General features: G+C 44.6%; 1 protein-coding gene across 10 annotated transcripts in view; it reads left to right on the forward strand.

Annotated features, from left to right (window-relative positions):
- Window positions 1-19,802, forward strand: part of LOC8034687 (calcium-dependent secretion activator) — an 89,659-nt gene that overhangs the window by 28,808 nt on the left and 41,049 nt on the right. For 6 of the 10 annotated variants that reach the window (XM_040207000.3, XM_029977366.4, XM_029977365.4 and 3 more), the window contains 7 exons: window positions 2,591-2,657; window positions 3,155-3,263; window positions 4,231-4,422; window positions 6,807-6,943; window positions 9,955-10,142; window positions 18,559-18,660; window positions 19,551-19,614. In XM_040207000.3, coding sequence (XP_040062934.1) covers window positions 2,591-2,657; window positions 3,155-3,263; window positions 4,231-4,422; window positions 6,807-6,943; window positions 9,955-10,142; window positions 18,559-18,660; window positions 19,551-19,614 — 859 coding nt within the window. Of the gene's footprint in view, window positions 1-2,590; window positions 2,658-3,154; window positions 3,264-4,230; window positions 4,423-6,806; window positions 6,944-9,954; window positions 10,143-13,368; window positions 13,408-18,558; window positions 18,661-19,550; window positions 19,615-19,802 lie in introns of all 10 variants that reach the window. The other 4 variants (XM_029977362.4, XM_029977364.4, XM_040206999.3 and 1 more) reach the window with 1 other exon arrangement.

Here is a 19,802-nt window from a genome sequence, read left to right on the forward strand (position 1 = left end):
GCACACAAATTGTTCGATATAAGGAATAATTCGATGTAAACGGGTTCGATATAGTCAGGTTTGACTGTATTTAGAAAGGTTGAATAATTCTATATTGTCGAATAATTCAATATTGTCGAATATTTCAATATTGTTGAATACTTAAATTCGATTTGAAACGAATGCCGAATAGAACAGAATTGGATTGGCTATTCATAATAACCGAATATTCGCCCATCCCTATTAGGCTTCTTGCATATTAGGCCTACCCTGCAGGGAATTGTAGCGACGAAAATAAAGAACTTTTTGTTTCGAAGCAAACTGTTGGGCTAGTTGGTAAACATAGTTAAACAGAAATAGCACTATGGACAAGGACGAGTAAAAAAAGATGGGACAAGAGTTATTTTGACTGACTGATAATTGTTTGTGATTACATGTAATTACCTCATTCTCTGCGTTTCTCTTTTAATGCACCTGTTTATCCGAGCGTGAAAAAGTAGTCGAAATGTTTTTGTTTTTTTTGTGGATTGCTAATAATTATTCTTGCTGTTTTGTACCACACCTGCAGGGGCCTATATGAGAGGCCCACAGTATGTTTTAAATAAATAAAAAAAAACTTTTTGTTAGCACTGTGGCAAACACGTTTGCAGGCCAGTTCCTGGCTTGGCCTCGGACCGTGTGCTGAGGTGAGGCACACTCACTCTCCAACCAGGATGTTCTCTGTTTGTTGTACAAGGCTGTCAGGTGCCCCTCGCTGAAGCAGATGCCGTTGCACATCGAGACTTTATCAGAAACAATTTGTGAAACTTACAGGTGTTGTCGTTAGTCACTAAAGTGCACAAAACAATAAGGTAGATCTGATCAATAACAAGCGCCGAAAAATTAAAAAAAAAACAATACTTAAAGCCTTAAACATGCATTTAGGAATGCACCAGAAGTGTGTCCCGCACCCTCATTACTGCCTGCCATTGTTCTTCTGCAATGCGCAAACAGTTTGCTACGTAATTGAGCACATCTTTAGACGTGCCTCAGTTTTGGCCTTCGGACGGAAAAAGTGCTCCTTTCAATGCGTGCGAATATTTTATGGAGGTTTTAGGTGCTACCATATATCATACACAATATCAGACACGTTTAGATTGATTTGCGTTTGTGGGCAGTGACATAATTGAATTATGGTAAGGAATATTTTTGTCCTTTGTCCCCGTTCTTAATCATGAATGCTCGGAAGTGGCAGAAAGCAATTACTTGAATGAAGTGATAACAGTGACTCGGATAATGAGTGCATCATGCTTAGCGACAGCGAAATTCGACGACCACAGTGACGAGAAAAGACCTGGACGATGTGCTGTTGACGGGGAAGCCTGCGTCCTCTACGTTGCCGTGGCAAGAGAGCAAGTCCTTGAGAGCACACTTTCCTTTCTGGGGAAAGCGTGCTCAACACAAGAAGGGATATCTTAATTCCTTTCCATGTAATAAACAACAAAATCAAATTTCCAATGCAACATTTTTTTCCCCCTATATTTGTAAAAAAAAAATATTTTCCGAGGCATGGTTGTGCACAACAGGGAAACTCCCCACTTAAAGACCGACCTGCACACTCGTCTCTTGCTGTAAAGAAAGCCTGTGCCCAGTTTCCTTTTCTCCATTCTCTCTCTCGTTCTCTTCTCTCCTCCTCCCCCGCAGGAGTGGGTCTTTGAGCTGCTTCCCTCAGAAGGGTCCCGCTTTCCCAACTGGAAGGAAAGAATTGAGGGAGAATTTTCTCTTTTCTGGCTGCTTTGCCTTTAAGGAATTAACACTTTGGTTCCGGTTTTAATGGGAATCTTTTTTGCAAAAGAGTTCTGTTTAACCAGGAGGAACCATGTTCCACATATACCTTGTAGTTTATACTGTGCAGTGTTTTAGATAATTGTAAATGTTTCATAATTTATACATAGCCATGTTTCAGATAATTGTTAACTGTAAACGATAAATGCACAAAAAAGCACTTCCTGAAAGTTTTAACTGGCACCGATTGGCACTTAAGTGGAACAGGGTAAGTGGAATGGCATGTAAGTGGAACAACACTCTATGTAGTGCCTTCCATGTTCGCCATAAAAAATGAAGTAAAGGGGATTGGCGTTTTACATGTAAAGCCCAATACACATAAAAATTGGAATTTTAGACACAATATATGGAATGTGAATTTAACTGGAACCTATGTGGAACCAGATTAGGTGTGTACCGAAGGGCAAGTTACGCTGACGTCTGTGAGGATTGGCGCACACGTCAGACAGACTGGACAGAAGAAGAAACAGCCTTGTCTGAACAGGCTGAGCAATCGAGTGCTGGGTTCAGCCCTCGCATGCCCCGGACAGCGCCAGCGTCTTTCTCTTCCAGAGCCCCACACGTCGTATAACTCATGATGGCTACTGCTAGCTGCTGTATTTCCTGGTTGGTTCACATTCGCTCACCCCATTGGCGCTTCCCAACAAGGTGGAAACATTAGGTGGTGCCAGCATCGCTCGAAATAGCAGTGCTCAGGGTCCTCTCTTGCAAACGTGTATAGCCAGCAGAGTGCCCGCGTGACGGAAGCTCCTTCCTGTGTCTAATGAGGGCAACGTTTTTTCGCCAGGTACTTGTACGCCCAAGGCAAGCAAGTATGGAAGAAGTGGAAGAAGCGCTACTTCGTACTTGTCCAAGTGAGCTGCCCATCTGTTTTTCTGACTTTTATTATGGTGTTCATGTCACAACAAGTGACCATCCGCTACTTTTGAAATGGTTGATATCAAGCACCCACCCCAGGCTTCTGAGTACAGCTAGCTAACCAAAGCACTTCTCAGAGAAAGCCGGTGCAGTACAGTGAAGCTCGATGCATATGCACTGGCGCCATGTGGCAAAAGCCCACCTTATTTTGTGCTGCTTCTGCATTTTTACTCTTGCACCTAACATGCTCCCATCTCCAAGTTTCTGCTCATTATTTTATATCCCAAATTTGTTACAAAACTAATGAGGGTAAGGCATTTGATGGGAACTACTGCACTGTTGTTACCAAACAACAATTCACCCGAGTCCCGGGTTTTTAAATTGAGTTCCTCAAGGTCCCAAGAGTTACTGGATGCACGGAGGAGAAATGAACAAGAGCCTGTAAACCTCCACTGTGCGACCTCATTGGCGGCTGGATGAATGCTCTGTGCAGGTATCGCAGTACACATTTGCCATGTGCAGCTTCAGGGAAAAGACGTCTGTTCCAACTGAATTGCTCCAGCTGGATGGTTATACCGTAGACTACACAGAGGCCATGCCGGGTGGGTACTTCCACTACAAGTTCTCTCGCACTGTAGAAACAGAGATATCCCTTCCTGTGTTGAAAAGTGTGGTTTTGACAAGCAGTGTTAGGGACAGCTTATTTATGTAATCTTTTTTGTGTCGACGAAGAGCATGAATTGGCAGGGAGCACCGGCACTCGGGATTCTGTAAACAAGCGATTTTAATTGCCATTGGAAGCGTAAAGGTTCCGCTAGGATGTATGTTACCACGTATGTCTAGAAAAACAACAAGGGAAGTGAATTTATGCTAGCAGAATTTATATGTTAAACTTAGCTTTTAACTGTTTTTTTTTTCTTTTTTTTTCTAATCAGAGATAAGTCTATTGTTGAAATAAAAGCTGGTGCTAGGTGGTGCAAGCTACCACCCGATTAAAAGGGTTCAGTTCCGTTTTTCCCTTCCTCCATCCATCCTTTCGTTCTTTTGTCATAAGCGGTAACAAGCAGGCACACTCAAACGCAAAGGCATGTACCAGCCTCAACTCACCAAAAATGCTGAAATGCCATTCACTCCCCAGAAAAGTGCGGCGATGAAAAAGTTGCGACCCATTCACATACTTGCACTAGCTTACAACCGACTTCCTGCGATTTCTTACGACGAATAGCACAGTGGTGCATTGATACCATCTATGAAGCTGTCCTGCAACTGCATTTCATTATTGCGAAGGTTTTACAGCATTCGCATGTACTATCTACAAGAAATGGTCCTTTATAACATCAGCAAAATTTTTTTGAGTTAAAAAAAGAAAGAACTAAGTGCAAAAAGAAGAGGAAATGTACGGAGACCTCGAGCGTTCTAAGGCTACCCGACAGACGGCACTTGTAAGAGATCTTGAGAGGTTTTGAGGTGCTCGGTCGTAAGCAATCGCGAGTGTGCAAGCCCGCCTCTGCGTCGTTGGTCAAGGAACGCAACGTCGAGTTACCTGGCGAATGTGCCGCTTGCTCGCAGAGCTGGAGGGCGGGCGCTTCTTCTTCAATGCGGTGAAGGAGGGCGACAGCGTGGCGTTTGCAAGCGAGGATGAGAACGAGTGCCACCTGTGGGTGATGGCCATGTACCGGGCGACCGGGCAGAGCCACAAGCCCACGCCGCTGGTCCAACCGCTGGCCAGCAAGAACTCCACCATCTCTCGCATGCAAGGGGGTCCGTGCCTATCGTGTGTCCCTCTAGCACGCCCCACGCCTATTATGCACCACTTAAGGGGAGACCCTGGTCTTGTACATTTCTCGGTTATTTCTCATCAAGTTTTTATTCAAATTCTCGCATCTACGATAATCTCTCCTGCTAAGCACAAACATATCGTAGCTAGTTTCAAGAAAATATAAACTTCATCGCAAATGTTTCCGCCACTCTTTTTAATCGTATATCATATCGTCAAAACTGTGGCACGAAGAATGGCTGCTTGTTCTACAAACATTACAGTGCAACAAAACCATTCTTGTAAGTTTAGCATCAATCTAGAAAAAGTTATCACGAGTTGAAATGTTTTCGCTGATGTAATGAGTTATTAAAGTGAGTTACTAAAATGAGTTATTAATCATTAGAAGGTATTAAAAATTAGTATTAAAGTCTGCTTTTGCCATTTAAAAGATATTGTAGTTAACAATTTTAGAACTATTAGTCTCATTGCACTCTCCGATTTATGAGTTATCTTGCCCCAAAGAAAGTATTCGGATCCAAACTCCAGATTCAAAGAAACCTCAGGCAAAACCTTGTGTTGTGACGAAAAAAAGATTTCTGGGGAAACTAGAAAAGCTTCCCAAAACACGATTGGTAACAACCTAAATATAAAATTTTGAATCAATGTAACTGCGGTATGTAGATGTGCGCTTCCTGAGCATACGAATTAGAAGGTATGTCATTTGCAACTTGTGGATGAATAAATGAAACATTTTAACTTGGGTCTCCCCTTAAGCCTCTGTATATGTATGTATATGAGATATTCGATCGAGCGGACGTGCTGGTCTGTCATTAGAGCTTCATACTAGAGTAACTGCATATTTAAAGCGTAGTGAGACCTTCCCACTTTTCTTTTCTGTCACTAGGGCTTTATATATGTTACGATTGCTATATACAAAAGCAGGCGCCACCTTTGACTCACACGCACGTTAGAAAATAAAGAGGTGCAATGCACGGGCGCTGATGGTGCGAGCAGTTCAACATGCACTGGTGCAGCTGCTGCTGCTGCTGAACACCATCGGACGTGGCCTGTTTCGGTCTTTATTACTACCTTGTAACAACTATTCTTTTTTAGGAACTCCAGGAATTTCGCACCCGTGAAAGCTGTTCCGTTGTCAGATACAATAATGTCTCGTATTCCACGAGTTGAAAAAATGGTCCTTAAGCAGTTAATGGTTGCTTCTGAAGATGGAGAAAACACGGGCATAAAAGAAAAATAGTTGTTACGAGGTAGTAATAAAGACCGAGACAGGCCACATCCGATGGTGTTCCAGGCACATGCTTAACTGCTTGGGCAACCGGCACCCATGCATTGCACCTCTTCATTTCCTAACGCGCGTGTGTGTCAAAGATGGCGCCTGCTTTTGTATACAGCAATCGTAACAATGTACTATATACTTCATTTCACCCTACCATGGAAGGCAGAGGAGGCTACGAGCTATAGAAGTCAATTCAATGCCGCGTGAGAGTCGCATGACCCTCGGAAGGGACGCAGCGACACGCAAGGGGCATAGTCCCTGGATATGTCCACAGCGCTGGACTGGCTGGAATGGCTTGTAGCATCCGCTGCAGTCCCTCACAGGGTGGGACGGAGTAGTGCTGCTGCATGTTTACAGCGTGGTAAGACCTGCCCACTTCTCTTTCAAGCAGAAATTAAAGTATATAATTGGCTTTTCTAACATTACTTTATAGTAGGACCTCCTCGTAATCACATCAAAATAAAAATTAAAAAAAAAAAATTGCTACACAAGTGCTTTTATTTTGCAAGTACATCTAGTGGTTTCTACGAGGTAACAACAGCTTTTCATTACACTAGAATTGTGGCACACTTTGTGATGCTGCTACAGGCATAATATACGGAATTACATTTTTTTTTTTTAAATTTAAGTCTTTTACGGAAAGGTTTTGCTAACCGTAACTGCCTATTTAACCCCTTAGTCATTTTTCTAGCTCGTCGATGTGGAGCCATCCCTGAACCGTTCAGAACGAATAAAGCTTGTCTGCCTTCTCCGCTTCACGCACTCTATGGTTTTGGACGACCCAGGCTCGCTCGTGGCTTGGCTTGGAGCTCTGTAAACGGATGGCAGCACTGACATTAATTTTAGTCCTGCTCCCATTCCGTCTGTGCTTATACATTTTATCTTGAAGGCAGCAAATTTAATTTTGAAGACAACAATTAAATAGTTGAAGGTCCGGAATTCCCAACAGCTAAGGGGTTAAATCGGTGCGCTTCACATTCATGGCTAACTTGCATTGCGGCTCGATTAACCACCTGTTCCCGACTCTTAACACGTGACTGCTAACCCGCTTGGCCGTTCCCCCACTAACCTGACTAACGCCGCACCCAGACACGGAGCGTGCCCGCAAGCACGGCATGGACGAATTCATCTCGGCGGACCCAAACCGCTTCGACCACCACATGCTGTTCCGCATGCTGCAGACCCTGACGCTCGACTACAGGCTCAACGACCCCTACTGCTCCCTGGTGGGCACACCGCGCGCTCTGTGCCAACCCTCTCGCCGACAGCACGGCGCCCGAAACGTGTCTTCGAGCGGTGTGTTTAACGTCCCGTTCTGCACGCGCTTCCTAGCGGTCCCAGGGTGGCAACAAATGACGTTGCAAAAGCTGGCGTGTCGTGCCGTTGGATGTCGCAGTCCCGGCGATCGAGTGTCAATTGGAATTTTCCCGTTGGCACCATTTAGGTTTTCGGACAACCGATTGGTCACTTCCAATGGGAACCAACGGGAGCCATTTGGAACCCACTAAAACCATTTGGTTCCAATTAAAACCATTTGGAATTCTATTTGGATCTACTAGGAATTTTTAGCTGGGCGTTGTCTCCGTGACTTCCCCACTCCTGGCTGTTGAAACTTCCGTGGACCATCAAGTCCATGGAGGTAGGAAGCTTCTTGAGGTGACATGACGCCACCGGAGGTGAAGCCAGAAGTGTGGAGAGACATGCCCCCAATGATGACCAAACAGGTGTGGTTTTGGTCACAGTTAGGGGCGTGTCCCTCCACACATCTGCTTCACCTCTGGTGGTGTTAAGCCGCCTTCAGAAGCTTCATATCTCCATGTTCAAGCCGGAGAGGGACCTGCTGCAGAACGGGCATCTGCTACATTTGCCACCGCTCCCGTGACACCCCCTGGATCATGGTTGGCGACGGCATGACACTTTTGTGACGTTGGGCGGAAATCGAGGGACCACTTTTGTTAGCGCGGCCAACACACCAGTCGGAGACACGTTGCGGACACCTACCAAAGGGACTGACCGACACCTCTTATAGTTGCTGACAGTTAACAAAATGCGGGGCTTATTACTTTCACTCTTGTTGCGTCGTGACTCGTCCTTGGGCGCTCTGATTGGCCAAGACCGTCATTCATTTGCTGCAGGGCGATAATAAGGTGCCTGGGATGGCAAGGTTAGGATGCCGGATTTTCTGCATTGCCTACTGGTGACCATCTTTGAACCCAGACTTGACACGAGTAATGCTGAGTCAGCCTTCGGCTGATACTCGTGTTTAAGCCAAGTGCTGATGCAGCACTCACGTTCAATCTGCCCCGCACTGACCTCTGGTAGGTGACAGAAGGTCAGCATTATGACCTTGCTGTCTTGTAGGTGTTGGATTGACTAAGGAGCACAGTGCTGGGAAGGACGTTGTCTAAAATTGACCGATTCATCTCCAGTGGGCCTCAGTTTTTGAGTGTAGTTACATTTTACGGTGCTGAACTTGGTTCTATACGGAAGCTGTTGAGTGTGCAATGGGGCAAAACTTAACGAAGCTTTATTTGTGCATTATTTTTGGGAAAAGGGCCTAGTTGAAAAAGCTGTCTGACCAAAGCTGATTTACTTCTGCAAGTTTGGCTGGTGTCATGTCAAATGCCTCAAGCAATGTTTCTCAAGCATGGAAATTTCGGGGACCCCTTGGGTACTTGCCAAAGTGATGGGGGACCCCTTGCCGGCAGGGGAAGGGTGTGTAAAATAAGACAACTAATTGCAGTGTGAAAAGGGCATCCTTTACTTTTGTAGACGTGAGAAGTGAGAAGCATCAAGTAAAAGGATGATTGGATGGATAGATGTGTAGCCTTTATAATGGGCGATAGCTTTGCACCACCTAGCTACAACAAAAAATGTTTTTTTAAGGAAAACGGTGGGGTTTGAGGTGAGGTCTTTGTGGACCCCAGTGGGTTTGCAGAACCCGATTTGAGAACCACTGGCTCAAAGTAATGTCCTCTGGACATGCGGCGGTTGTTCAGGAGTCGTTGAGCTAAGGTTGTTGAATATGTACAAGCGACAGTTTGACTAAGGCTATTGTGGCTGTTGTTCCTGATGGTTGGTATAAGGAATGCCCTGATTTTGTAGTTGGACTTGCGAGGCTCGTCCAAGATAGTGTTTCACTCGTAAAATAGTCGTGGTGTCACGTGACAGCACAACATTATGTTCAGTCACCTGACACCACTGAGCACAATCTCTGTCTCTCAACTTTATCGGGAAGGCTAAAAATTTTTCTTACCGTATAGAAAGACTTGTTTGTAACACAGGAGAAAAATAGAACCTCCATACAACCCGGACGATGCTCAAAGTCGTGACGTCGGTAAAGTGGAAGAGGCAGGCTGTTTCGGGCTGGTTTTTATACACATCGTCTTTTTCGCGTTTTTGTTGGACATCTTTTAAAATAAGTTGAAGTTTGCTCATTCTTTCCGAGGCTGTGGTGGGCTACCGAGGCTACCGAAGAAGTGGTCATCTGCCTTGAAACTTCCTGCCCCTTTCACTTTATCGAAGTTGCAGCGTTGAGTGTCGTCCAGGTTTTTAAGAATTTTGATTCCTGTTTTGTAAAACTAAGAAACATCAATTTTTTTTTCCTAGCTGTTTACAAAACCAGTTTTTTTCTTCAGAAGTGCGTAAACTAATGCAATATTGGATAATTGCATCGAGATGAACCACAATATTCATATTTTTTTAAGCATTGATTGCAGTGATTTAGCCCTCTTGAGTGTGCTTCTTACCAAGCACCGGTGCACTACAGAGAAGCAACACTCGTAAAAACAAACTCTGGAAATGTTTTTTTCTTTTTAATTTCTGTTTAATTTCAGATGGAAGAAAGGATATTTATGTATAGCAAGATATCTATTAATCTCATTGGTCAAATATAACTGGGGATGAGCATAGGTCTAATTTTATGTCAGGTTTGTCTTTTACTTGCCATCCCAATGTAATCGTAAAACTTTCTGGGGTCACAGTCTAAAAATATTTTTAGATTAAAATTAACTTCGCTTTTAAAGGGACAAGAGGAAGCTTGTGAACAACCGTCACGAGTTCAGCAGAATTCTCGTTTAAGCATGGTGCAACAGTAGTAAAAGGCTTGGAGAAACTATTCGATACTTCATTAGCAAATATTCTACCAAAACACCCGTTCACTTTGAGTTTGCTTCGAACACAAAACCCCTTATTTGCACGTGCCTAACGCGCACCCGCCACACCTCCACTGCCGCAGGGCTGGTTCAGTCCGGGGCAGGTGTTTGCGCTGGACGAATATGCGGCCCGCTACTGCGTGCGGAGCTGCTTCCGGCACCTGTGCTACCTCCACGACCTGCTCAACCGGGCCGAGAAGGGGGTCATGATTGACCCCACCCTCATCCACTACAGCTTCGCCTTCTGCTCCTCCCATGTCCACGGAAACAGGTCAGTCGAACCGGCGGCTCAGGCGCTCGACTCGGTTGCTCCACTTTCGATCTCTTCGGTCGGCGGTGTCAGGGTTGCCCTAGAGCCATCGAATAAGCTACGCTTGAGAGTGACGGCACTTTGGCCATCGGATTGGAACGGATTTGGATTATGGCGGCTGAGCCCTTTGTATTTGGCTATTGCAGTCTAAAAAACTTGCTGTAACCCTTCCCCCCCCCCCCAAAAAAAAAAAAAAATAAACAAAAATATTATAAGCCTAAGCACTATTGCTCTGGCATCCTTCCATCTTCACAGTTTTTCCCCAGCACTCCTTTAGTCTGCATTTTGTGATTTTTACTGCCTTGCGAGCACAGGCAGAATCGCCATGTCATCTGTCGTCGGTAAAGTTGATGCATATCCGCTGCCGCTGCACAAATCCCCAGTGCAAGGGCATAGTGATTTGCGTCGTGTGGCACAGGCAGCCTCGGCTCGAGGTGCTCCCCCACGACGTGGAAGGCTGTTTCTTCGTATTGGCCACACAGCTGACACATAAAATATTCAGCCCTGCCATGTGCAGCGTGCCCCCCCAAAATCGGGCAGTGTTGTTTCTCTTTCACCGCAAAAATAATCCATGCACCGCCGAACCCTCATTCTCCACCCAAATGTAATGCTAGTGGTCCAAACAGGACACCAAAATTTTAGAACTCACCGTTATCTCATTCAGAAGTTAGAAATGGTTTCCTGAAAGATTCTATGGGAAATGGGGCCCACGTTTTCTGTTTTCGGTAACTGGTGCCATTCAGCTTCATGTATTCGAAAGCTCCGTCGGCCGCCATTTCCCCATTGAAAATTTCAGAAAACGAGTATAACTTTTGGATAAGATAACAATTAGTTCTGAAACTGGCATCCAGTTCGGACTGCTAGCGTTGCATTTGTGCAGTGAATGAGCGTTCGGCGATGCATGTTTTACTTTTGTGGTGAAAACAATTCTGTAAATATTTTGGGGCGACGTCTTCTTTAGAGCCATCTTGTGGCTTGAAGTCACTGTTGCCAGTTATACGAGGCCTTATCTGAAATCGCGCGAGATGCTCTTCCGTCCTCCATCAACAGTAAACCGATTCGCGACAAAGTGAAACGACATTGCCCGCGCTTCCGGACGGCGTATCCAAAGCTCAGGAAGTCGCATTTTCGAGTCGTAACGATCGGCGATTGCAGGCGCTCGGCACTAGGCAGGAAAATGGCGGCTCCCACGAGACAACCGGGGAATGGAGCGTCGATGCTCGTAAGCGTGGCCTATTCAGTGGCTCTAGGTCGGTCGGCTCTCCCGGGGTGGCCCAACCCCGCGTCCGTCGTTGGTGCATGAAACCACGAGGAGTTGGCTCTCCTTACTAAGGGCGGAGTGGCGTTTTGGGACAGCTCTAGGAAATCTATTTCTTTATTTCTTTATCTATTTGGAAACTATATATGTTCATTGTTGAGGGAAAGACTTATTAAAAAAGAAAAGAAGTCGGTATGCAGCGCTCCCAAACTAGGAAAACGCGCGTGCAAATGTGGGTTTACGCAAAACACGGGGTTAGGTGATCTGCAGCGTGTATTCAATGGCACGTTGGCTATTTGAAGAAACCGCATAAATCGTTTTCTTGACAGATCGCAATTTAGCGTGGAGGTTTAATTAGCTAGTAGATCTTGTTTTGTTAGGTTGCTGTAACTTAGCATAAAGACATGGCTACGTGCGGTACTTCTTTTTAGTGTGAAAATAGATAAAGATTATAACCACTGTCAGAATGAGAATGGCAAGGCTTGTCTTCTGAACGTCTGTCCTCCACCACGCGCTCCATGTCTTGCGCCATTCCTTTGGCTGCGTGCGGACACTCTCGAGGTGAACTAGACGGAAGCATCGTAATCAAAATTTTATGACTGATGCTAAGATGGTGGTTGTACGCCAGCAGCAGCGCCATAATGCCCCGCTTTGAGCACTCTCTGGGAACAACCCCGGGAGGCGTGTGCTTGTGCCACTCTGGGGGAGCCCCGTAGCCTGGGGCAGAGTGTTTCGTGGTACAGTGCACGCAATCCCTTCTATCGTCGGGCAGAGACCCCGTTACGAGGCTCACTTGTTTGTGTCCCTCCCCGGTCCCTTTTTTGAATCACTCCCTCCGTTTTGTAGCCCCTCCCCCGCCTCCGACACTTTTCTTTTCCCTCCTTTTTGCTGAGTGGTGGACACTGCACTTTTTCCGTTCCTCCAGGGTCAGGGCTGCTTTTTTTGTTTTTCTTCGAATTTTCGAGCAGACATTTTTTTCTGGAGGGATGAAGTCAGTCTCGGTTTTTCGGTAGCGGGAAAGGTTGGGGGGGGGGGGCGGGGGGGGAGGAGGGAAAGGGAGGGGGCGTCGCCACTCTGCCAGTTGCAACAGCAATTTTTTGCTTTTTATTTGATTGCGTTGATTGTCGTTGTGAGTGCCTCTGGCTGATGCCGTCTAGATGCAATGTAGTGAGCTGGTGACATGCACTTGTAGCCTTTAGATGCATCGGAGCTAAGAGAATAGTTTTGCTTTGCTTCCTAGTGTGTATGCATTCTAGCGTAGTGAATTTGGTTAGCCTGTGGACTTCTCGCTCTAGCTGTACTTCCACTTAAAACTGCAACGACTATAGAGTGGCATGCGGCAAGGAGACAGATAGGCGTGAGTCTAAAGTATGATCCGTTGGCAACAGCGGGCCCAAGCGTGAGGAAAAGTGTCTTGCCAGGTCCAAAAATGGCATATAGCATTCACTAGTGAAGTGGTAGGAAGATGCAGTATTTCCTGCTCTTATACAGAATTTCTCTGGTGAAAGCTCTTCGCTCTGGTGCATTTTGGTATCATCCTGCACCCTTATTTACGGGAAGCTAAGAAGGCATTTCTTTGTATTAGAAAGGAGTGTTCCCAAAATCTAGAGCTTAGATTAGTTGCCTTAATCTAGGGCAGTAACTCATTTAACTTTCAGCGAGTTTATTGCGTGCCTGTGCCAGTCTTATGTGCTCTGAGAGGTGGCTCTATTTTTCGGTGATATTCAGCGAAAGAAAGAGGAGCGGTTACACTTTATTGAGAAGTTCGAGTGACAGGTGACAGTAGGGGGGGGACCCAGACTGAGCGCATGGCCACGTTGCAGTTGAGTACGCTAGAGGCATGGGACCAATTGTCCACCTTCTTTACTGTTGCCCCGAATTGGGTGAGCGCTTTGCTGACACTGGCTTCACGTTGTTGCCGGTGTAAAGTATCGCCCCGCCGGCCGGCCTGGTTGTTACAGATGTGAGGTATGTCCTTTCCACCACCTCAGTGGGGCCTGCTTCCAACCCTGTGTGCCTGCTGCCTCCCTCCCCCTCCGCCCCCTCTTCCTATTGCACTTGCCATGCCATGCCCGGGGGACTCGTGCGAAGCGTTGAAGTTAATCACGTCCATGGAACTTACAAAGTCGCAGAGATATGTAACCAGTTAACTTCTTGGTGTACGTTTGCGGTGGCACGGATACGGGAGGAACCTGACGTCTGCTTTTAAGACGTGGTGCGTAGATGCTTGTGGATGCTTCGAGTGTGATGGAGAACATATTACAGCCCATCAGCAGTCAGGTTCCTCAGTTGCATAAATTAGATGAAAACATGTTGCTTCTAACCCAGGATCTGCATTTCGTAGGAACTATTTGGTATTTGAAATTATATGACCCCGAATATTAATATAACAAAAAGACTATATTTTATGTAGTTAGGTGAATCCTAAAACTTGCTGTTTGCCCATAGGGATCTCCATGGGAAGACATAGAGACAGAATATGTACCACAGATAGGATTGTAGATTTGGCAGTAGCGTCATCTGCAGGACGGCTTGTGTTGACAAAAGAGTTCTCGGGTTTTCATCACCAGATTCATTTGTACCTTCCACAATGTCGTTTGCTATACTAAACAGGAAATAGTTTCTAGCACTCGGGAGTTTACTCAAATCAAGATATGTGATGTTCTGCTTATGGTATACAATAACTGACATTGGTGTGTTTTGGGATGGTCACTATCACATTTTTGTCACAGCAGAAAGCTAGACGTGCTCATTTTGCTCTATTTCTAGTGCTTCTAGCTAAGGAATAAAGTCGTATGAATAGTTAAGGGGCCCAGCTTGAAGAATTAAATTTACATTTTTCTGTATCTTCAAGAAGTACTTGATATTTGCACAAACTTGTTTTACCTGGAGGCTAGCCTTGTATACCTATGGACGTAGCGATGCAGGTCTCTAAAACAAATGTAAGGAACGGAAGATGTACAGGTGACGGTGGCAGGTGCACAGGCCAATCCCCTTCTCCTCTGTCGCACGACTGTGAAGCGCACCGAGAGTTGATGCATGCCCCTTCGCTCTACTTCTTTCTTTCCTGTGCTCCTCAGCTTCACAACCGTAACGACGTCCTTACTGCGTACTGCACGTCTACTACACCCTACGCAGAAAGGAACTATACCTGACTGCTTCTTGGCATTCTTCCCATCCAACTTTCTCAAACATTTCCCAGAGGCTCCCTCTCCGTACGAGGCATTACTACTTCTGTCCAATTGGGCAATGCGTGGAGGCTTTCCAATAGCCTGTTTAAACGGATGGGTGTCTCTACTGCAGTGTTCTGAGGGTACAGTACTTTGTACTATCGGGTGCAAATGAAATGCAAACAGCAGAGTGCGTGGCCTTCAATACATGCTACACAAGCAGTAGGCAACTAAGAGCTGATAAAACTGCGAATAGAGGGGTTACGAGGGTGTGCACTTCGGAGTAGGCGTGTACCCTCGCAGCCTCCTCTCCACCCCATAGTTTTACCAGTTCCTAGTTGTCTCTAGGTAGCGCAGTATGTATTGTAGGCCACGCGCTCTGCTGTTTGCATTTCATTCGTACTCGGTAATACGTCCAGTAAAATGTGCTCATGACAGACTCTGAGAGTTGTGTGAAATGTGTGTCAAATCAGTACGTTGATTTCATGGACTTGGTTATAGTAGTGGTGTACAAAAATCTGGTAGTTTCTTAATTGTCTGTTGCCAGTGTGATATATATACAGCTGTCAGTAGAGGTTTTTACTTCATAGGCTTTTTCAAACAGATGTCACAGAGTAGCTTGCTGGTTCAAGGAAAGTGGCAAACCAATGTCTTGGGGCTGTGGGATCATGAAGACTGGGGACTGAGTTCTAACTTTTTTCTGGATACGTGAAGAGAGCATGCAGATGGCGCTGGAAGCTCTGACCATCCACAGCGGATAGAGATATTGATGCGTACGAAAATTGTTGTTGACAAAATTGTGTGGATGCAACAGCCGGGGGTCAGTTTTGATTGCGAGATGACTGCTGCTAACAGTTAACTGCGGATGCAGTGTGTAGCCGCAGTCTCGAAAGAGGAGGTTAAAGTGTGCCATGTGTTGAACCCTTAGGCAATCTGCATTACCTCTCGAAGGGAGTGCTAACCCTGACGAGTTCAAGTAAGTCGTTCCAGGCTCGGCACACGTGCACAGCAAAACGCACGTGACAGACGATAGTCCTAGACGGTCACTGCAGACTCACCGCTGCCTCAGGCAATATACACGATCCACCCCCATCTGAAATGTGCTGCCATCTTGCGACACTCATGTGAACAAGTTTATTCTGCTGGAAACAGCACGCTGGGGTGATGCAAACATACTGATACCGGATGCAAGAGCAGCACTCACGGTGCACTGCACTTGTTGCTGGAGTCTAGCGACATTCCACTTGGCAGAATTGACATAAAAGATTTCTGGGAAGATGCCTCATCAATGAAGTGTTTAATTGAACATACAACATTTCATTGACAGTCATCACAAAATCCCTTGGAAGGATGCATTATTTAAAAACATATGGGACGGTTTTTCAAATCTGTCTGTGAGAATTATTGTGGCATGGTGAGTTGGAGCACATGTTTTAAATTGACCATTCAAAGTCAAAGGAAAAATTTGTATTTTAACAACTTGGCAAGCTTTAAGGGGGGTTCATGGGTCTCTGGAGCCAAAACCTTCCCAAAACTTTATTCTTTTGAAAATGGCGATGTTGACCTCTACAGCTGTTGTTCTTTATTCTTTATTCAAAGATTACGCCACATTGCCCGGAGGCGTTATTGCAGGGGGGTTACAGTTTTGAAAAAAATACATCTTCATTCGTAGAGCACACCTGGTCTTCAGACAGCCTGTTCCACTTTGCAATGGTTTTAACAAAAAAAGAATTTGCATACATGTTCATCCTGGCGTGGTACTCTCGGATTTTGGAAGCATGTTCAGTCTGCCTAGAAACATAATGTGGGTGTTTTAAATATACTTCTCTGAATCTACCAGGTTTCTAATTTCGTAGTTGAATATTTGAGCTATAAATCAATTTATAATGTCTATGTGGGCTGAATGTGCATTGGAGTTGACTCTAAAACATTGTTTTCACAAAACACAATTTTCGGACTCGTTGAAAATTTGCCGGTGGGATACTATCTCAGCATCTAGAGCAGATAAAAATATAGCCTTTCATGAAACATTTAGCTAAATGTGTGAAGTATACGATGTTGAGAGCAGATGTTTTTAATATATAGGTCTAGAAAAGTTTCCATTTGATCTTTTGTTTTATTACTTGTTAGCCACACATTGAGCACTGAACCTCAATGTGTGGTAAAATCTCTAATGAGGGGTTAACCTTAAAAGTACTACTTCCAACATTCTACTCTCAACACTTCGGAGTATCTAGCCATGTGTTAAAAAGGATACAGTAAAACCTCGTTATAACAAAATAGGATATAACAAACTAATGGATATAACAAAGTAATCATAATTCCCCTTGCTTGCTAATAGGGAAGAAATGGACATTGGCTATAACAAACTAATGGTTATAACAAAATAATTACGATCGCTCCTTCAACTTTGTTATAACGAGGTTTTACTGTATTTCATTAAGCAGTTTTTTACCCTATTGTTCCTCCAAACAAAGGCAGGCGAGTTTTAATTGTCTTGAAAACGATTCTGCTGACTGAGAAAATGACGAGGTATAGGAAATCAGCACAAAAAGCCAAGCAGGTGTGTAGAATTTCATTGGGTTTGGTCATAAAATAAGAAAAGAAGCTCCAAGACCAGTGCTCCCCCTTAATGAACAACAATTAGCTAACAGAAATTTCACTATTATTGCGAATACTTGTTCACAGATATTTGAAGGTGCCTCTTAAGAAGTGCCACGAACAAGCCATAAAAAGCTGCGCATTAAAAGGATCCTTATAGGAGTACTAGTGATGTAGTAAAAATAATTTCTGAAATCGTATGAGCAACAAATCAACCCTGTGGCATTGGTAAAAGCGCCACTTGAAGAAGGTACTCTGCCTCCGTTTAAATTCTTTTCACGGTTTTCCAGGAAAATAGTTTTCGTAAGTAACATTCGTCTGTGCAGTTCTGTGTCTGCCAAAGAGAGAAAGCGTGCAATGGAGCACTTTTGATTTTGCCTCAGACCAAAGTCAAAATCACCATTCGCTTGGCCCTCCAACTCGGCACCTTTCTAGAGAAGAAAACGTTTTCGGCTCCTGCATTTTTGCGGCGACATTGAGCGACTTTTTTTTCTTTACTTTTCTCTTATGGTATGTCAAAGGGAAGTTTCCAACCAAGGCATGTCTCGAAGGGTGCAGCATGTTGCATGTTTCATTGGCATGGAGCTGTGCTCCGGACATGGCCACCTTCCTTCTCTGTCTGGGTGATTTTTATCTTTTTCCTCTTCTTGCTTTGGCCACTGGAGTTTGTATTCACTCGAAAGAGAGAAAAAAAAAAAAATTCCGTGGAGGCCTCTGAGATGCGGAGAATGATTGTGGTTTCACACTATTTTTATGCCTGCTGCTTCTTTTTTCAGACAGTAAACCATCTTTAATGTGACTCTCTTTCAATGATGATGCGCCTAAATTAATTTGCTCGCTTTTATTTTTCCTGCAGCAAAGTCTTTTCAGTGTTGCAAATGCAAATAGGCATATTTTTGCAATTTTTGTTTTTGGTGAGCGTTTTTTTTTTTAAAGGGCTGGTTTTTTTATGTATATCGGAAACTTCCAATATGCGTGATGCATACTAGAAGTTTCCAGTGTGATTGAAAGACCAGTTACTGGCTAATTAAATGGCAGATTATTATTTATTTTTTTCTTCACGAGGGAACTTTTTTTTTTTTAGATTCAGAACTGCTTTAGAAGTGTGTTAACTTGGTGTCTCACCAAGTTGGCATTACTTTGTCACCGGTTTTCGCTAAACCAGTTGCGAGAAATCTCATCTGCTGAATCTTCTGCCCGCCAGCTATACTTTGCTCAAACGTTGAAGCTGCAGTCCTTAACCGTCTTTTCTGGGCAGAGCTCCGTTGGTGCATTAGAGGTGGTTTGCTACGCTGCCTGCTGTTTGGCATTCTGGGAACTCTTGTAAGTGTGTCTTCTGGCAACCCAGGCCGGATGGGATCGGCACGGTGACCGTCGAGGAGAAGGACATGTTTGCTCAAGTCAAGGAGCGTCTGCGCATCCTGCTTGAGCACCAGATCACACACTTCAGGTGGGCGCTGCCATGTTGTTGCACCCAGACTTCATATTACTGATGCACCACGTTTGTCTGGCATTCAGTGTGTCAGATTGTTGCATATCCGAGTACTAGTTCAGAAAATGGATGAACAACCTTATTGAACATGATTGTAGTCTGTCGTAATCGACCAAATGCCTCTTATCTGAATTAATCTAGTAGTAAGAAACAGAAGTGTTTCAATTGATGAGACTTGACTATGCTCTATTACACTATGCCGACTAGCGAAGGCATGAACTGTGTGGTTTACTGGGAGTCACCGAAAGCATCCTGAGTACTTTTAGGATCCTTTCATGTTAGATCATGTTTAGTTCCTTTACTGAAGATACTTGCATTGTGAGGAGCGGAATTTTCTTGTGATCATTTTTTGGCAATAGTACCCTTTTTTGGCTTTTTATGCATTTTTTATTATCTAAAAGCAAACAAAAAAAATTCACAGTATACCGTAAAATACTGGGCAAGCGCCCACTCAAAATTTCGAGATAATTGTAAAGAAATGGGTGATGGGCACTTGTCTGGTCATCAATTTTACGTATCAATGTACTGTGCATATTTTCTCAGATCTTAAAAACTTAAGAATGGGCGCTTAGTGTGGAATGGGCGGATGCACGGCAGTATTCTACGGTATGTGCTCGATCTGCTGTAATTTTGAACTGGTGTGACAAAGGACAGTTATTTCTGTACTGACATTATAACAGGCTTGAACTTGTCTGCTAGCTCATTTTGTGCTGTCAGTACCTTTCCGAGTAGGCTAAGAAGAGAAATGCACGAGACAATCTTCTGAATGAGCTCTCGTAATGAAGCATGCTTTACTTTTCTTATTGATCTCATACCACTTTGCTCAGTAATATGTGTTCCATGTGCAGATACTGTTTTCCCTTTGGGAGGCCTGAAGGGGCCCTCAAGGCTACCCTGTCCCTGCTGGAAAGGGTGAGTGCCATCTTCGGATCATCCACTTGTCGTCGTGCCAATCTTCACGCTGCTCCCCCATCACTCACTCCCTCTTTTGTGGCAGCCATGTTTCTTCTGTGTTTGTCCCCTGGGGGTCAGCTCTGAACACATGTCAGTTCAGTTATACATCAGTTCTTTTCATTCAGTGCCTTGTCTTCCTTATTTTA

Source organism: Ixodes scapularis, unplaced genomic scaffold, assembly GCF_016920785.2.
Source record: "Ixodes scapularis isolate PalLabHiFi unplaced genomic scaffold, ASM1692078v2 PGA_scaffold8__174_contigs__length_109621045, whole genome shotgun sequence".
Classification (NCBI taxonomy): domain Eukaryota; kingdom Metazoa; phylum Arthropoda; class Arachnida; order Ixodida; family Ixodidae; genus Ixodes; species Ixodes scapularis.